This window comes from Macaca fascicularis, chromosome 3 (assembly GCF_037993035.2).
Source record: "Macaca fascicularis isolate 582-1 chromosome 3, T2T-MFA8v1.1".
Taxonomy (NCBI): domain Eukaryota; kingdom Metazoa; phylum Chordata; class Mammalia; order Primates; family Cercopithecidae; genus Macaca; species Macaca fascicularis.
In genome coordinates this window covers 144,829,291-144,847,499 of record NC_088377.1, presented here as the reverse complement: position 1 = coordinate 144,847,499, position 18,209 = coordinate 144,829,291, and the positions used below count along the sequence as shown (strand labels likewise).

The window sequence follows — 18,209 nt, the reverse complement described above, 5'->3', positions numbered from 1 at the left end:
TAATATAGTGCTTATTTCAACACCAGTAGTTATGGGGCCAATATTATTAGGAATAAATGAGCAACCTTAGAAACTTTCTAGGCCCTGGCAGGCAGTGAAATCGGTATACTTAGTACTGTCTTAGTTGTTTGAATTCTTTATACCAAACACTAGATTAAAATGTCTGTTTTTAAATTCTGACAACTTCCTTTCTCCCTTCCTAGGAACTTGTCGAGATGGTAAAAGCAAAGAAAGCTGCTCAAGAACAAGTGCTGAATGCAAGCAGAGCCAAGAAATGACTTAATGACAATCTTTGTTGTATGTGCATTTTTATAATAAAACTGAAAATACTGTAAACATTTTCATTCTTAAAATTATACTTATGGTAATAATTTGAAAGTATGCTGCTTCCAACATAATTTCTCAGAGAACAAAGACTGACCATTAATACAAAACAACCTTCAGAGGGGTAGTCTTTTTATCCTTTGAAAGTATGATACAGTATTTCATTCAAATTTCCAGATGTATATACATGTTTTCATTCAAATGTATATACATGTTCATTTTTATTTTTTTCTAGATCTCAGTTTTATAAATACATGTGTTCAAATAACCTTGATAACGAGCATTTTAACCACGAAGCCAACACATGTTACTGCAAATCTGTTTAAAATCTGGTAGTTGCTCAATGGGACCTAAGGATTAAAAAGAAGACAGTTAATTAAAAGTACTTGGCCAACTTTTCGCATAGAAGAAAAGAAGCCAGGCTTACCAACAGCAGCAATAGCTGGACTCCTATTATAAATATATTTGGTACATACTTCTCGAATTGTCTCAGCATTCACAGCCTGAAATATGGAAGATACTGTCATTCAGCTTTTTGTAGTAAAGACGTCTATACCTGGAACTTTTTAAAACTAAAGCAAGATGAAAGATAAATATTCTCAGCTTTTGTAACAAGGATCTTTTTACACATGACCCAGTAATAACTCAGGACTACTTACATCAATTCTTGCTTCAAGCTCAGGGATGGGAATCCTTCTATTATAGCATAACATTTGCCTACCAATATCTTCACAAATTGGAGTTGAACCTGTTTAAAGAGAAGGAAAAATTAAGTATTGGAATATAGATCAACCATATGAAAATAGAAGCTATGTCTTATATTTTTACCATCAAGCTGCAACAACATGTTTGTTTTCAGGAGATTTTTGGCTCGTGCGACTTCACTTTCGGTGACACTTGTACAGAGCCGCATCCTAAAAAACATTTGGAAAAACAGTATTATTAAGCAGTTGGAAAATGTTGTATTTCATGAGTTAATGTCCTAAGAATGATGATGCCGTAGTCTACACCTAACATACAGGTGATTATGATTTAATTCTAACCTAAGCAAAAGCTAAAATGATTATTTTCCCCAGAATTAATTTCTCAAAAATGATAAACATGTCTAATTACTCATTAGCACACAAAGGTTTAATACAAATGGGCTGATGACATTTTCAGAAATGCTTTATAAGCATCTTGAGACTACATGAGTCCCCATCTCTTGGGGTCTGATATGCTATGGGTTAAGTCAGTGGGTCATTCATTGGTTTCTAAAAACAATGAAAATCTTAACTTAAACCTAATTTTTAACTTAATAATTACATCCTAGTTGACTAGATTTAGAAAGATGTAAGCCAATTTAAGAATAGTGGAGGAAAGGAACCAGAGCTAAATGTTTTCCAAGAAGCTGTGAGCCTTTCTGCCCATCTACTGACTCAATATACTTTGTTTTCTTTTAGCAGTGGCAACTTCAGATTTACTTTCCTTTCAACCAGATTACTTTCAAAGATATTTTCCAAACAACTTCTAGTTGGCTTTTAAACTTTTAGGATCATCTTTCTGAGTTAACCTGCTTCTGAAAGATTAAAACTTTCAGCCGGGTATGGTGGCTCACACCTGTAATCCCAGCACTTTGGGAGGCTGAGGAGGGTGGATCACCTGAGGTCAGGAGTTCAGGACCAGCCTGGCCAACATGGTGAAACCCTGTCTCTACTAAAAATACAAGAAATTAGCCGGGCATGGTGGTACACCTGTAATCCCAGCTACTCAGGAGACTCAGGCGGGAGAATTGCTTGAACCTAGGACGCAGAGGCTGCAGTGAGCTGAGATAGTGCAACTACACTACAGCCTGGCAACAGAGCAACACCCCATCTCAAAAAAAAAAAAAAAAAGTCCTATAGTATAAATCAGCTTCACATCTTGAGGCTTAGGAAAAAACATCAGAAACCTTTAAAAACATGGCAACTACTGTTTATCTAGGTCTCTTAATTAAAAGGTAAAATTACCATAAATCACCATGAAGTATACAGAAAAAACTAGTCTAAAACGAATTAAAGGCAAAATTTAAATTACTTAAATTCTCACCATTCTTTCTGAACAACATGTAGCATGTCTGCAACAGTGGCTGGTTCACAAACCATATACAGTCCCCATAATCCTGTATCTGTGTAGGAAGTGTTGAAAGACTGAAAGCTATGGCAAAGATTGCCATGACAAGTGAGCTGGGCCAGCTTGCTAGATAAATTCTGTAAGGAAAAAAAAAATTCCAAGAGAATTTTAAGTACACATGTCCAAAATACAGAAAGGAAAATGGAGTGTGTGGAAAACAGTGAATATCCTTAGAGGCAAATTTCCTAGTTTTATTCAACATCTCAGTAGTACAGTTAAAATTCAGTATGACTAACAATTGTGCTTATTAATCCAGTGCACCCCCTGGAGAAATTCATGTTATAAAAGCAATGAATCCTTATAATTAATGTAGTAGCTATACCTACTTCTAAAACTAGACTGCTATTATCAACCCAATTTTTAGGGCTCTTGGTTACATACACTTAGATTCAAAGTTATATTGCATACAAAGCTTAAGATATTTAGATGAAATGTATTTTGGAGAAATCTGTGAGTAAAGACAAATCTATACACTGTGTTTTGCAATAATTCCAACTTACAAAAAAGTTGCAAAAACAGTACAGAGAATTCCCTTTATCCAAATTCCCTGTTATTTTACCATGTTTGCTTTATTCTCTTTATACAAGTTTTTTCAACTGTTTTGAGTTTTAGATGTGATGCTTCTTGCCCCAGGTACTTTAGTAAGTACTTGTGAAAAACAAGGAAGCTAATTTTCTTACATCACCTCGGTATAGCTCCTCAGTATCTGTGGAGAACTGGTTCCCAGATCCCTGTGGATACCAAAATCCACAGATGCTAGAGCCCTCATGTACTATGGTGTATATAGTATTTGCATATAAGCAGATTGTCCTATATACTTTAAATCATCTCTAAATACCCAATCCATGTAAATGCTATGTACATAGTTGTTATACTATATGGGAAGTGACCAAAAAAAAGTCCATACATGTTTAGTACAGATGAAACCATCCATTTGTTCCCCCAAATTTTCCACCTATGCTTGGTTGAATCCATGAATATGGAACCCACAGATATAGAAGGCCTAGTGACCATTAAAATTAGGATATTAACATTGATATAGTACTTCTAGCTAATTTTTCTGTCCTTATTCAAATTTTGCCACTAACAAACTTTGTGGCAAAGAAAAAAAGAAAATGTTTTTTTCTGGCCCACATGCAAACCAGGATCAGTTTATATAATTCACAGTACAAGGCTCTATTTTGCCACTTCAAAAAAGGATTCTTACAAAGAACTTGTATTTAAGAAAACATGATAATCTTCCATCTGTTACGGAAAACTTCTTTTAAAATCACTTACCATTCCTCCTCCAAAAGAGCGATCCCAGTTGCCAATCAGCGTGTTTGCAACCATGAGACAGATTGTATCTGGATGTGCCCAACCAACAGCTTCAACAGCTATTGCAAGGTGCGCCAAAGGCATCTTGTCATCCCTCACACGAATCTAATTCAGATAAAGCAGGAGGACCTCTAGTTAAGATTAACATTATATAACATGCTTATTAACAAGAAAAAATCACCAGTCCCATTAATTGCAAAGTTAAAATGCACACCAGGACTCTCTCTTGATTTTTTAACTATCAGGCCTCATTACATTGTATAGTTTAGCCTAGAAGAAATTTCATGGGTTAAGGAAAAATTACTTTTCCCAACGCATTTTACTACAGACGGCCACCACGTGGTTTACCAGGTCAAAAAGGGTTGCATCATTTCACTGGTAGAAATTAATCCTTTGTGTTTGTCAATCTGAATTTTTCTTTTTATTTTTTTGAGACTCTGTCGCCCAGGCTGGAGTGCAGTGGCGCCATCTCGGCTAACTGCAACTTCTGCCTCCCGAGTAGCTGGATTACAGGCATGCACCACCACCACACCCAGCTAATTGTTGTATTTTTAGTAGAGACGGAGTTTCACCATGTTAGTGAGGCTGGTCTCAAAATCCTAACCTCAAGTGACACACTTGCCTCAGCCCTCCAAGTGCTGGGATTACAGGCATGAGCCATCACGCCCAGCCTCAATCTGAACTTTTCTATCGAAATGTCATATTGACGTTACAGGTTTATTTCTGTACTACAGTTCCAGGCAGCTGCCAATATCAGGGCATTTTCCAGATACTACGTTGAGCATCATTCTTAACATGGCAAACTAAGCCCCTAAAGAGGCTTAAAGCTAGTTGATAACTAGTAGATTCCCTGCAAGTTCTGGCTCTAACAGTTACTACCCCCTCCCAAAACATACTGTGGGCAAAACTGAGCCAAGAGTAAACCTGAAGTGAAAGTCAAAATATGGGGTTTAAAAGATTACTTCCAGATATTACAATATATAAATTTGCAGAGTGCGAAAGAAAAAGCACAAAAAGACCAAATTATAAACTGCTCTTAAAACTCTGCTTCCTTTCAGACTAGAATGGAGAAATTTAAAAACAAAACAAAAAAAGCCTTGCTTCCTTAGGAAAGAAAAACAGGTGGTTAAACAATACAGAAGAGGAAGGAATCTTAAGCAAATGAGTACATCCTCTTCCCTTTTTCTGTATTTCAGTGTAAGCCTTTTATTCCATTTTATTCCTACTGGAAATAGTACATTTTGTTTACTTATGTGTAAATACAACACAAGGAATCCAAAAGGCTAAATACTAGCTGGGAGGCTTGCCCTACCTCACTTCCTGTGAATGTGCAGGGAGGCAGAGCTGGTATTTCTCCTTTGTGTGCGCATAAAGAGTCACCAAAATGAAACTTTGCTAAGTCAAGCAGTTCATCATGGGAAACACCTAAATTAAAAGAAAATATTTTCACATGTATCCAGCAGCAATATAGTTTACAAAAATCCCTAGGTGATATAATGTGATGTACATTACACATGAAGTATCTACACTCACTAAAAGCCATTATTTAAGAGTAAGCTCACATAGCACACCTATTTCCTTGGCATTGCAAAGCTTGAGGTTGCACAGCTTTCTCATTTTGTAGAGCAAATGACAGTTTTCATCAACAGACCAATGGTTTCACAGCTAAGAATAAGACAACTTGAAAACTCCACTTTTTACAAAATCATGTTCTATTATAAAAATTTCTGGGATCCACACTAGCAAAAAAAAAATGCCAATTTTCCAATTTGCAAAAAAAAAAAAAAATTTTTTTAGTGGAAAATACAAATATGAGCTCTATCTAATTTTTAAAAAGCTGGAGCTGGGCATGGTGGCTCATGCCTATAATCCCAGTACTTTAGAAGGCTGAGGTGGGAGGATCATTTGAGTTCAGGAGTTCAAGACCAGCCTGGACATAGCAAGAACATAGTAAGACTCCTGTCTCAATAAAATAAATTTTAAAAGCCGGGTGCCGTGGCTCACACCTGTAATCCCAGCACTTTGGGAAGCCAAGGTGGGCAGGTCACTTGAGATCAGGAGTTCAAGACCAGCCTGGCCAATATGGTAAAACCCTGTCTCTACTAAAAATATAAAAACTAGCTGGGCATGGTAGCAGGCACCTGTAATAATCCCAGCTATTCAGGAGGCTGAGGCAGGAGAATTGCTTGAACCCAGGAGACAGAGGTTGCAGTGAGCTGAGATCACACCACTGCACTCCAACTTGGGTGACAGAGCAAGACTCTGTGTCTAAAATAAATAAAATTAAATAAATAAAGCGGGATACACAGATATACTATATTCTCTGCGCTCTCCTATCAGAACTCAGGAACAGGGCCCGGCGCGGTGGCTCATGCCCATAATCCCAGCGCTTTGGGAAGCCGCGGCAGGCGGATCACCTAAGGTCGGAGATAGACCAGCCTGACCAACATGGAGAAACCCCATCTCTACTAAAACAAAATTAGTCGGGTGTAGTGATGCATGCCTGTAATCCCAGCTACTCGGGAGGCTAAAGCAGGAGAATCGCTTGCATCCGGAAGGCAGAGTTTGCAGTGAGCCAAGATGACGCCATTGCACTCCAGCCTGGCCAACAAGAGCGAAACTCCGTCTCAAAAAAAAAAAAACTCAGGAACAAAATAGTGTCATCTAAATTATTTCTGAATACATTAATAGGTATCCAAATGCAAAAACTTAGGAATTTCTTAAGACTCTATATCTCTTACTATCTGAACTTGAGACCCAAATTAAGATTCTTTAACTTAATGTATAATTAAAATGTTAAATTATAATTTTATAATAAATGAAGCTAGGATACAAAAAACTATTTGGCAAATAAAAGCTATACATCCTGAAGATTAACCTAGAAGAGCTAAATGGTAGCCAAGACATAATTCAGAGGTCAGCAGAAACTTAAAACTGGCCTATTTAATTGAATTTAAGATGCAATCATTTGTAAGGCACATCACTTATATAGTATTTAAAATGAATACTAATTAATCTATAAGCATTAAACTAAAGATATCTCAACTTTGTCAAAATGAACCCATAAACCAAAGTAAAACAAAAAACTCATTTTGTCCATATGCCACCAACAATGGCAGAGAGGTTCGAGAAAGCTTTGTTGTTGAGGACCCATCTAACAAGTATCTTGTCCCATTTCCAAGACAGTTTCAAACACTTAAGCCCAAGTCTGCAAGAGCCAATTTAGAAACAGTGTTACTCAAGAGAATTTCAGAGTGTACTTCCTGCCATGTACAATGAAAGTAACATGATTTTTAGCTAGGCACTACAATGAATAACATGCTTGATATTTAATGTTTTCATCTTCTTCATTACCCCCCAGGTAATTAGCTCAGAAATCAATCAAGAGCAACTAGAATTTTTAAATTACAATTTCTAAAAAGAGAAAAATTTACAACATGAAACAACACTTCACTTTGCTCTAATATTAAAAAATACAAAGAAATGAAAACTGGAGACCAGATGCAGTGGCTCACGCCTGTAATCCCCAAGTTTTGGGAGGCCAAGGTGGAAGGATCACTTGAGCTCAAGAGTTCGAAACCAGCCTGGGCAACATAGTTAAGAATCCATCTCTACTTCTATAAATATATTTTTAAAAGAAAAAAAACTGGAAACCAATTAAAATGTACTGTTGCCTAGATTCAGACTGCCAGGAAATCTGGCAATATCTGCTGTGAATTTTTTTTTTTTTCATTCATTGGCTTCAAACATGACCTCAAGGAAACCTTCTAAAGTCACCTGCATGTTTGGATTCCCATTCAGCATTCTCATGGCTCCCTATGTGCTTCTCCTTCCCAAAAATTAGATCTATTAAATGAATAATTGAACAAATCAAAGAATTAACATACCCATTCCATGCTTGAACAAGGACGAAGTTGGTTCTCAAGAAATAATTTAAAATCTCAAGAAATTCTCAAAGTACAGAATGCTATCTTCCGACTCTCTCCCAGTTCACTCCTTTGCCCTTTTCTTGCACATTCTACTATGTACACTTATGTATTAAACAGTTCATTAAGTCTTTCTAGAAATAAAACCTACTTTTTTTTTTTTTTTTTTTTTTTGAGACAGTCTTACTCTGTCACCCAGGCTGGAGTGCAGTGGTGCGATCTTGGCTCACTGTAACCTCCGCCTCCCGGGTTCAAGTGATTCTCCTACCTCAGCCTCCTGAGTAGCTGGGACTACAGGTACCCGCCACCATGCCCGGCTAATTTTTCTATTTTTAGTATAGACAGGGTTTCACCGTATTAGTCAGGCTGGTCTTGAACTCCTGACCTCGTGATCCGCCCGCCTCGGCCTCCCAAAGTGCTGGGGTTACAGGAGTGAGCCACCACGCCCAGCCTAAATGAAACCTACTTTAAAAAAAATAGAGAGAAAGTCTGGTTCCAGTGCTCCACATTCCCCTTACACAGTATCAAATACAGTTACTTGCTATGTAAATGAAAATTCTTAGGCTATCTCCCAACAGGATCAAACTAATAAGCACACCACTCCAACAACTGTGTTTAAAACATTTGTAGAAATTTAAATTGACTAACCTCCAGCAGCAGCAAGCACTATTCTTGGTCCCTTATAATGTGTGGTTATATAATCCACTAAGTCCTTACGACTTATAGATCTGTAAATGAAGTAAAACCATTTTTAAAGGAAACCAAAAAAAAAAAAAAAAAAAACAGATCTTCACATAATATACCTGAAATCAAAGTGGACCATAACTGTATCCTAAAATGCAGGCAGAAATAGGATATAGACAACACATCAAAGAACTTCGACTTTTTTACATCAAGGAAAAAAGATTTGACACCATTACTGGTTTACTCCGAAGTACCTATGAACTCACATGCTTGGGAGCTAGGTGGGACCAAAATGTAGCTAACTACAATTTCACTTAGATTACCAGGAGGAAAATGACTTTTTGAAACATATTTTTTGAAAGTCTGTAAATGTTAATTTTCAAAATTCATAAATTCCCTTACCCACCAAGAAATTCTGAGAGTTATACCTACTTGATATTTTCTGTTGGTCCCAAAATTGTCCGTCCAAGTGCAGTATTTTGATAAGCCGTGGCATGAAGATAATCAAAAACAACTTCTTGTAAATTGGTTTCAACTTCTTGCATCTCTCTAAGGATTACTCCACGCTCACGTTCAATCTCTGCTTCTCCCAATGTGCTGTTTTGTATTATATCAGCAAGAATTTCTACAGCTAATTGAAAATAAAATATAAGAAAAAGCACCAGCAATCTTAACTTTCACTATTAAAATCTATTAAACCAAAATCAGAAATCATGACACTGACCCATCACTCAATACTAAATGATTAGCCTGGGAGAAAAACATCAGAAATACTTAACAGGACAAAATTAAAATTTCACATATAAACCCCTATAGTACAAAAGATTTTCCTTGGGGAAAAACTATAAATTTGCCATCACCTTGGAATGACTCTACCTACTTCAAAAATGCTATGGAAATTTGCGTATTAATATAGACTGTTCTATATGAAAATTACAAAGTTATATATATTAGTCTGAAAATACCTAGCTAGGAATATACTGAGGGTTCAAACCACCCAAGTATTTACTATGCAAGTTCCCACAGCAATGAGAGTGCTATGTTAAGAAGCAAAGAACTGACCAGGCACGGTGGCTAACGCCTATATAATCCCAGCACTTTGGGAGGCTAAGATGGGCTTCAGCCCAGGAGTTCGAGACGAACCTGGGCAACATGCCAAAATCCTGTCTCTACAAAAAATACAAAAATTAGCTGGGCGTGGTGGCATGTGCCTGTAGTCCCTGCTACCCAGAAGGCTGAGATGGGAGGATGGCTTGAGCTCGGGAGGCAAAGGGTGCAGTGAGCTGCGATTGCGCCACTACACTCCCGCCTGGGCAACAGAGAAAAGAATCCTTATAATCTAAAATATGCCCCAAATGAATCACAGAATTGTGTGTTCTCAAACCCGAACTTGCAAAAAGCGAAAAGTGAAGTGGAATATGTCATATTAGGCCATTAAGCAATTTTATCAGAAAAAGTGCATACCTCTCCAGAAAAAAACTGTACTTCATTCTTGAAGTATTAGTACATAGTTGCAATCATAAATCTAAATTTCATTAATACTATTAATGTTATTAAATAAACTTACAATCTTAAGTTTCTTTTTTTCCCCTAAGAGACAAGGTCTCATTATGCTGCCCAGACTGGACTCAAATTCCTGAGCTCAAACAATCCTCCTGCCTCAGCTTCCTCCAAGTAGCCAGGACTAAAGGCATGCACTACCGTGTCCGATTTAGGTTTCATTTCTTACTCTACTATAAACTTTTGTCCCTTGTTTTAATTCAGTTCACTTTAAGGGGCACTGTCTCAGAAGTGATTATGTCCAAATACTAAGAACATGACAAAACAGACTATTATAGCAAGCTGTGGCTGAGATCATGACCAAAAGGAAAAAATTATGTGTAAAACCAAATAAAACCCATCTGTCCAGATGAGAGAACCAGAGTCTAGTAAAATGGGTGAGAAAGAGCCCATAGACAAATGGAAGGACAAGAATTCTGTGAGAAAATCCTCCGTTATGTGGGATGGGTGGTCTACACTGGTAGTTTCCAAAGGCGGGGAGGGGGGCTCCTATTTCCCAGTCTGTTTTAATCTGAATCTTTTTTTTTAAATGTATAGATACGTTAGTATAATAGCACATGTATTTAACTTACAAGTATACATACATCAAGGATATATGATCAACTTTCTTAACAATAAGTGATCATCATGCACACGTATGTTTATTGCGGCACTATTCACAATAGCAAAGACTTGGAACCAACCCAAATGTCCATCAATGACAGACTGGATTACGAAAATGTGGCACATATACACCATGGAATACTATGCAGCCATAAAAAAGGATGAGTTCATGTCATTTGTAGGGACATGGATGAAGCTGGAAACCATCATTCTGAGCAAACTATTGCAAGGACAGAAAACCAAACACCCCATGTTCTCACTCATAGGTGGGAATTGAACAATGAGACCACTTGGATACAGGGTGGGAACATCACACACCAGGGCCTGTCGTGGGATGGTGGGAGCGGGGAGGGATAGCATTAGGAGATATACCTAATGTAAATGATGAGTTAACGGGTACAGCACACCAACATGGCACATGTATACATATGTAACAAACTTGCACATGTGCACATGTACCCTAGAACTTAAAGTATAATAATAATTTAAAAAAATAAGTGATCATAAAAACCTGGAGACCATTATCTAAATGTCTAATTATTACCTCATATACCAGGCTTCACCCAGGGTGAAGGGTGAAAAACCCCAAGTAAATCCCCAAAGTTGGAGCTGCTTTACCCAGGGTGAGGGCATAAAAACCCCAAGTAAATCCCCAAAGTGGGAGCTGCTTCAGAGAGCACTTCCATTTTGTATTCCTCAGGGAGAGCCCCTCTGCTTCTCCACTCCCACTAGCAGAGGCTCTACCCTTCCCAGCTAGATGCCGAGAAAAGGGAAAAAAGTCTTTTAACTTCACCCTTACTTTTTCTGTTTCTCCTTTTTGCCTTCCCTGTTCTGTGTAAATAAAGGAAGGAACTAGGCTGGAATGAACAACTCTTAGAAGCTTGGCCTAGCCCTATGTTCTTGGTCCCTAATTAGTCCTGGGACAAAAATTGTCTCATTGGTTTTGTTATTCAAACCAACACACCCTCCATAGTTGCTGTCATTTTTGTTTTAATGCAAAAGTTAGGATATCATATTAAGTATTTTAGTTATTTACAGGTGATAGGTTTCTTATTTTATTGTATTGACAAAGCAAATGAATCTGGTAAGAAGACATGTACTTGAGTCCACAGTAAGCCACCTGATAGCTATGCAATCTTGGGCAAGTCAGAGTCTGGGTTTTGGTTTCCACAACTGCAAGGTAGAAACACCTATGCAGATCAAATGGATAATATATACACAAAAGTACTTGTGTAAAGTGCCATTTAAACATTATTAATGGCAGCCTATTAGGAATCCAAAACTGCAAAGTAGTAACTACAACTACAGAAAGACCTTAAAGGTTAATAATTTCACTAATGGCCGTGCACAGTGGCTCACACCTATAATCCCAGCACTTTGGGAGGCCGAGGCGCTGGGTCACTTGAGGTCAGGACTTTAAGACCAGCCTGGCCAACATGGCAAAACCCATCTCTACTGAAAATACAAAAACTAGCCGGCCATGGTGGCAGGAGCCTATAATCCCAGCTACTCAGGAGGCTGAGGCAGGAGAATCACTTGAACCCAGAACCCAGGAGGCAGAGGTTGCAGTGAGTCCAGATCACACCACTGCACTCCAGCCTGGGTGACAGAGCGAGACTCTCTCTCTAAAAACAAAAATAATAATTTTACCAATTAGCTCTAAAACTGCTAAATTTTGTTGTTATTTCTTCCACTAGGAAAATGTTTTGTGTAATAACTTTTAAAAGAGTCAAAATAGTCTACAAATATGGTAACAAACTGCTGTCCTCTCAAAATATTTTATTTCCACCAAATAATCTCTATTTTATTGCTACATATTAATAAAAACAATCATCCATAATCTTACTATCTGTCATATTTAGAAAAAAAATAAGATCAGCCGTACCCTCACCCAGAATTCAGTTTCGTTTTTTCACATTTCTGGGACTTACTCTTTTACAACAGACATAACAAAAAGTACTCAATAATTTCTGATTCTCATGAAAATTATATTATCTGCTGTATACATAATAACAATACCTCTTGGCAAGTCTTTAGAGAAAGCTTTGGCATAGTATACAGTCTGCTCTCTGGAGGTATAGGCATTGAGATGAGCACCCATATTTTCAATCTCAAGTTCCAGATCTAACTGGGATCTCTTTTTGGTGCCCTTGAAATAAAAGAGGAAAAATAAATTATGCAACCTCCCTTTATCCTTCATCTATTCTAAACACTTCAGATAATGAATACGGAGGACAATAAGTTAGTTTCAGCCGGGCGCGGTGGCTGAAGCCTGTAATCCCAGCACTTTGGGAGGCCGAGACGGGCGGATCACGAGGTCAGGAGATCGAGACCATCCTGGCTAACACAGTGAAACCCCATCTCTACTAAAAATACAAAAACTTAGCCGGGCAAGGTGGCAGGCGCCTGTAGTCCCAGCTACTCGGGAGGCTGAGGCAGGAGAATGGCGTGAACCCGGGAGGCGGAGCTTGCAGTGAGCTGAGATCCGGCCACTGCACTCCAGCCTGGGTGACAGAGCGAGACTCCGTCTCAAAAAAAAAAAAAAAAAAAAAAGTTAGTTTCATGCAGAGTCAAATTTGGTTTCTAAAGTACATCAGGTAGGGTACGATGGCTCACACCTGTCACCCCAGCACTTTGGGAAGCTGAGGCAGGCTGACTGAGCCCAGGAGATTGAGACCAACCTGGCCAAAACATGGCGAAACTCCATCTCTACCAAAAAATAAAATAAAATAAAATACATATACACACACACACACACACACACACACACACACACACATAAATAAATTATCCGGGTGTGGTGGCATGCACCTACAGTCCCAGCTACTCCAGAAGTAGATGTGGGAGGATGACTTGAGCCTAGGAGGTGGAGGTTGCAGTAAGCAGGTTGTGTCACTGCACTCCAACCTAGGCAACAGAGCCAGATCCTATCTCCAAATAAATTAAATTAAAAAAAAATAAGGTACATCAGGCTTCAGAAATGGTATACATTCAGATGACTCCTGCATCCCAAGAGAAAGTTTTCATTTCAACTTTACAAAGCAATCATCAGTACTTATTTTAGATACTGTCCTGGAAAAAAAAAACATAAAACATGTTATACTACTGAAAGAGCTCACCCTGCCTCTAAAGAATGAGACTTAGTGCTTACTATCTCTTAAAGAGAGTGCATTTTTGTAAAGTTTTACAACTTGCCTTGAAAGCCATATGCTCCAGAAAGTGTGCTGTTCCATTATTCTTCTCATTTTCATATCTACTTCCAGCATCAATCCAGAGTCCAACCTTAATGCAATCAACGAACAATTAAATAAATCCATTTTATTTATTTGAGGTTGCAGGGAACAGTCTCCTTCCTTTTTCTGACAAGTGCTTTCTGGTCTTAACACTAAGATTTTCTTGATCTGAGTGAATTAATAGTTCATTCCTATGAACCATGAGATTTAAAAATTTTGATCAGGATACTGCTGGGTGCTACAAGTATCTACCTGCCACCTTCACTGAGGATTCTTTGCCCAACTCATTAACCCAGCCAATTAATAACCGTAGTATCAAGAACATCAGAAACTGTCAGAAAACTTTGGTTGAAATCCTGGCTCTGTCACGTATTAGCTAAGCGACCTGAACAAAACCATTTAACTTCTCCCACTTCCTTAACTATAAAACAGGTGTGAGGACGCCCACTACAAAGAATTGCTTTTTAGCAAATAAGACATCAGTAAAAACACCTGGCAGAGTAGCCCTGCAAATATACCTCTTTCATTATTATCAATACTACTAACAATAAATAATCCATAATAAGCTACAAGAACAAGATGCAGACAAGGCAACAGGATCCATATGCACCCTGTAACTAAGTATCACTGGAACAAAAGGTTCACAACTCATGGAAATCTGTCAAGGCAAAATAACTGCCACCCTTTTTGAACCACCAGCCAACAAAGAAACTAAAGACTAAAATCAACAATTTGCTACACTAAATGAAGGGTCACTTAGAGAAGGTTGCCTGAGTCACTTACTGTGCATGTTGAGAGCCCAGAGTCTTCCGAAGCCACTCTGAGTCCGCTTTCTAAACATGTTACTCTTGTTTCAGGAACATTCAGAACAACTTGGGTAGCAGCCTGTGTACTTCGTAATCTGTTCTCTCCAAAATATAATGACTGGTTGGGGGTAGGAAGTGGAAGAGACAAAGCAAAACGCATTATCAATCTGATATTAAATGTTGACTTTAAAACCAAATCTATGTTAAACAGGCTCTCTCTATAAAAGAATCTTTCTTCTTGAATTTTGGTTCCACTGGGATCTCTGCCTGGCCTAGAAACGTGTCACCAGCCACTGTCCTAGAGCCAGCAACGTGATTATAAACATGCCCTTTCCTCAGGGAAGATGAGCAGTTATTATCATTACCCAGAGAGAAACTGACTTTATTTCACTACCTCTCCTAGAAATGTTTTATATTCATTATGCAGAAAACAAGCAGGGAAAAAAAAAAAAGGAGAGAAAAGATGTAAAACTACCTACACACAAGACAGAACTGACACTCGGGTTTTCATTGTTCAAGAAAAGCAACAGGGTTTGGAAATGGTTTTTAAAAAAAAAAAAAAAAAAAAGAGGATAGGAAGATGGGCCGGATGTTCAAAATGCACCTGACTGGCTTGTCGGCCAGGAACTATTCGTCTTCCAGCAGTTTTTATTTGCCCTTATACAAAAGTCTCACATCTCTTTGCTGAAAGTCAGAGGCTCGCTCATGAGAAAAATGCAAATACATACAAAATTTTACTTCAGCGATGTCCAGGTTAGCGGGAAACCCAGCTGAGGACGAAGTTCAGTCATAGGCTAAAACAGAACTCTGGAGCGGTAACCATATTTCACTTTTTAGTTTTCCCCAATTTGCCAGCACTACGTTTTTAGTGGTCAAACATGCACTCCTCAGTAGCTGGCGGGAGGAGCCGAAAACCAGGGTCATCCCACACGTCACTAGCAGGTCTCCTGGCGGGTAGCCACAAGCCAGCCACCCCGGCCAGTTCAGCAGCCCCAGGCCGCCTGGCGCCCAGCGGGTCCAGGTCGAGGAGGCCCTCCCCGACCCCGCTGTTCGGATTTACAGATCCGACTCTCAGGTGCACTGCGCCGGGTGCCGCGAGAGAGGCCAGAGCCGGCCCGACTGGGTCTGGCCCCAGGCAGCGCCCAGACAAGCAGAGGGAAGCTCACCCGTCCCGCAGCGCCGCGGATCAGGAGACTCTCGCTGAAACCCCAGAGCCGCCGCCGCGCCGCGGGTAACAACATAACTCGAGCCGCCGCAGCCGCCATTTCTGCTGGAAAGAAGGCGGAGGATGGAGGATGTGCTTCCGGGGTCGCGACCTGAGGTCCCAGAGCAGGAAGGCGGCCTCCACCTTGTGGCCGTGATGGGAATGACACTCCTCGAAGCTGTCGTGAAAGGAATGAGGGCCCGACCATGATGCTGAGCGGTCTTTACCAAATGAATTGGGGAGTCTGTAGAAGCCCCTGTATCATCAGTTATTTTGTTGATGGCCTACTAACTGCAAGGCACAAATGCGGTGGAGTGAAAGATAATCTGATGTAATATATCTCACTGGTGGATGGAATTGATTGAAAACAGTGGAATAGGCCGGGCACGGTGGCTCAAGCCTGTAATCCCAGCACTTTGGGAGGCCGAGGCGGGTGGATCACGAGGTCAGGAGATCGAGACTATCCTGGCTAACATGGTGAAACCCCGTCTCTACTAAAAATACAAAAAACTAGCCGGGCGTGGTGGCGGGCGCCTGTAGTCTCAGCTACTTGGGAGGCTGAGGCGGGAGAATGGCGTGAACCCGGGAGGCGGAGCTTGCAGTGAGCCGAGATCACGCCACTGCACTCCAGCCTGGGAGACACAGCGAGACTCCGTCTCAAAAAAAAAAAAAAAAAGAAAACAGTGGAATAATATCCACAAGTCACTGCCTTTAAAGGAAAAGTCTACTGGGAAAGACAGATGCGGTGAGGGGAGGAAAAGATGTATCCATGTTGACCCCTATTCACTCTTCGAACCTCTACAGTATGGCTCATCCCATTCCATAGAAATTGCCCTTGGTAAGGTCACTAACTGCTAAAAGTTGGACACTTTACAGACTTATGTTACCGTCCTGTTGGAGGATTTTACATCGTTGGCTTCTTTGAAATTCTCTTTTCTCAATATATTCTAGAGCTCCACCTCCTCGTAGTTCCCTCTGCACCTTCTTGGACTCCTCCTTATTCATATATATATATATATATATATATATATATATATATATTTTTTTTTTTTTTTTTTTTTTTTTTTTTTTTTTTTGAGAGGGAGTTTCACTCTTGATGCCCAGGCTGGAGTGCAATGGTGCAATCTCGGCTCACTGCAACCTGTGCCTCCCGGGTTCAAGCAATTCTCCTGCCCCAGCCTCCCAAGTAGCTGGGATTACAGATGTGTGCCACCACGCCTGGCTAATTTTGTATTTTTAGTAGAGATGGGGTTTCACCATATTCGTCAGGTTGGTTTCGAACTCCCAACCTCAGGTGATCTGCCCACCTCAGCCTCCTGAAGTGCTAGGATTACAGGCGTGAGCCACTGCTTCCAGTCCACAGATCTCTCAAGGAACTAAAAATTGCAAATGTTTTTCTAACTCAGGTAGGTGCTGTTGTGCTCATTTTGCAATTAAGACACTGAAGTCAAATAAATAACTTGCCCCAGGTTACCCTGCTAGTAATAGGTAAACTCCAAAGACTGTGCTGTGAAACACTACATTTTGCCCTAAAAGTTGGCGTTTGCCAGGACTCGAGTCCTCTTCTACTGAACAGTCTCCCTCTGGGCTTTTCCCTCCACTTCAGGACCTGTCTGCCCAACCCAGGCCTTTCTCTTGAGCTCCAGGCCCACTTAACCATCAACTACTAGGAAACTACACTTGAATATCCCATTGGAACCTCAATATTAACTTGTCCAAAAGGGAATTCACTGTGGTCCCTGAATCTCTTCCCATATTTGCAATGCTAAACAGCCAATCATACCTCCATTCACCCAAAAATCCAAACCACCCGGAAGCACCTCTCTTTTTCCATCTTCCACGTTCAACTGATACACCCCTTTCCTGCCCCTTCAATCTACTCCGGGTCCATTGTCAGTTTTTTCACATTACTACCTATGGGATCTTTTAGAAATGCAACTATTACAGCAGTCCCATTGTGAAGAATCCACCAGGGGGCCCTTGGTCACAATAAAGTAAAGGGTCTTTAGCATGGCAGGTGGGGCCCTTCATGATCTGACTCCCATTTATCTTTTCAGACTCATCTCCCTCCACCTACCCGGCTGCTATGATTCACAGTTTCAGCCCACGAGACTCATGATGTAATGTAATAAAGGACGACCAAGGTTATTCCCTCATGTTTCTAAAACAAACGTGTGTTAACTGTAAATAAATACAAACATGCATACATATATACAAAAACATTTAGGTATAATCACAAGAAACACCTAGGAAGTTTTAGCAAGAACTTGTATTCAATTCTAATATACATTGTATTAATTTATTAGTCATTATTTATAGTCAATATCTTAGAACATAAAGCCTACGGAAATTAAGTGCACCAGAGTAGAGCCAGAAATCAAAGTACTCTGACTACTGACAA

General features: G+C 39.7%; 2 protein-coding genes across 10 annotated transcripts in view; one reads left to right on the top strand and one right to left on the bottom strand.

Annotated features, from left to right (window-relative positions):
- Positions 1–336, top strand: part of DNAJC2 (DnaJ heat shock protein family (Hsp40) member C2) — a 33,681-nt gene extending 33,345 nt beyond the window's left edge. For all 7 annotated transcript variants that reach the window (XM_045387537.1, XM_074035719.1, XM_074035717.1 and 4 more), the window contains one exon: positions 204–336. In XM_045387537.1, the coding sequence (XP_045243472.1) occupies positions 204–278 (75 nt within the window). In that variant the 3' untranslated portion in view covers positions 279–336. The remainder of the gene's footprint in view (positions 1–203) is intronic.
- Positions 292–15,885, bottom strand: PMPCB (peptidase, mitochondrial processing subunit beta). 3 transcript variants are annotated; one of them, XM_005550430.3, is made up of 13 exons: positions 15,771–15,885; positions 14,582–14,722; positions 13,761–13,847; positions 12,585–12,714; positions 8,835–9,033; positions 8,367–8,446; positions 5,105–5,217; positions 3,754–3,897; positions 2,392–2,552; positions 1,153–1,238; positions 984–1,072; positions 752–827; positions 292–674 (listed from the first exon to the last, which is right to left on the bottom strand). In XM_005550430.3, the coding sequence occupies exons 1-13, from the start codon at positions 15,867–15,869 to the stop codon at positions 610–612; spliced, it is 1,470 nt and encodes a 489-aa protein (XP_005550487.2). In that variant the 5' UTR covers positions 15,870–15,885; the 3' UTR covers positions 292–609. The 3 variants fall into 3 exon arrangements, 2 of the variants coding, with proteins under 2 accessions (XP_005550487.2, XP_045243474.1); XR_012432759.1 differs by lacking the exon at positions 5,105–5,217; XM_045387539.3 differs by having other exon boundaries at positions 655–827.
- Positions 15,886–18,209: the final 2,324 nt, after the last annotated feature.

Excerpts from the sequence above, each read along its gene's own strand:
- PMPCB (XM_045387539.3), bottom strand. The coding sequence starts at position 15,869 with ATGGCGGCTGCGGCGGCTCGAGTTATGTTGTTACCCGCGGCGCGGCGG. Across the intron at positions 9,034-12,584 it reads CTCTAAAGACTTGCCAAGAG|CTGTAGAAATTCTTGCTGAT; the intron begins GTATTGTTATTA and ends ATTTTCAATTAG. Across the intron at positions 1,073-1,152 it reads CATGTTGTTGCAGCTTGATG|GTTCAACTCCAATTTGTGAA; the intron begins GTAAAAATATAA and ends CTCTTTAAACAG.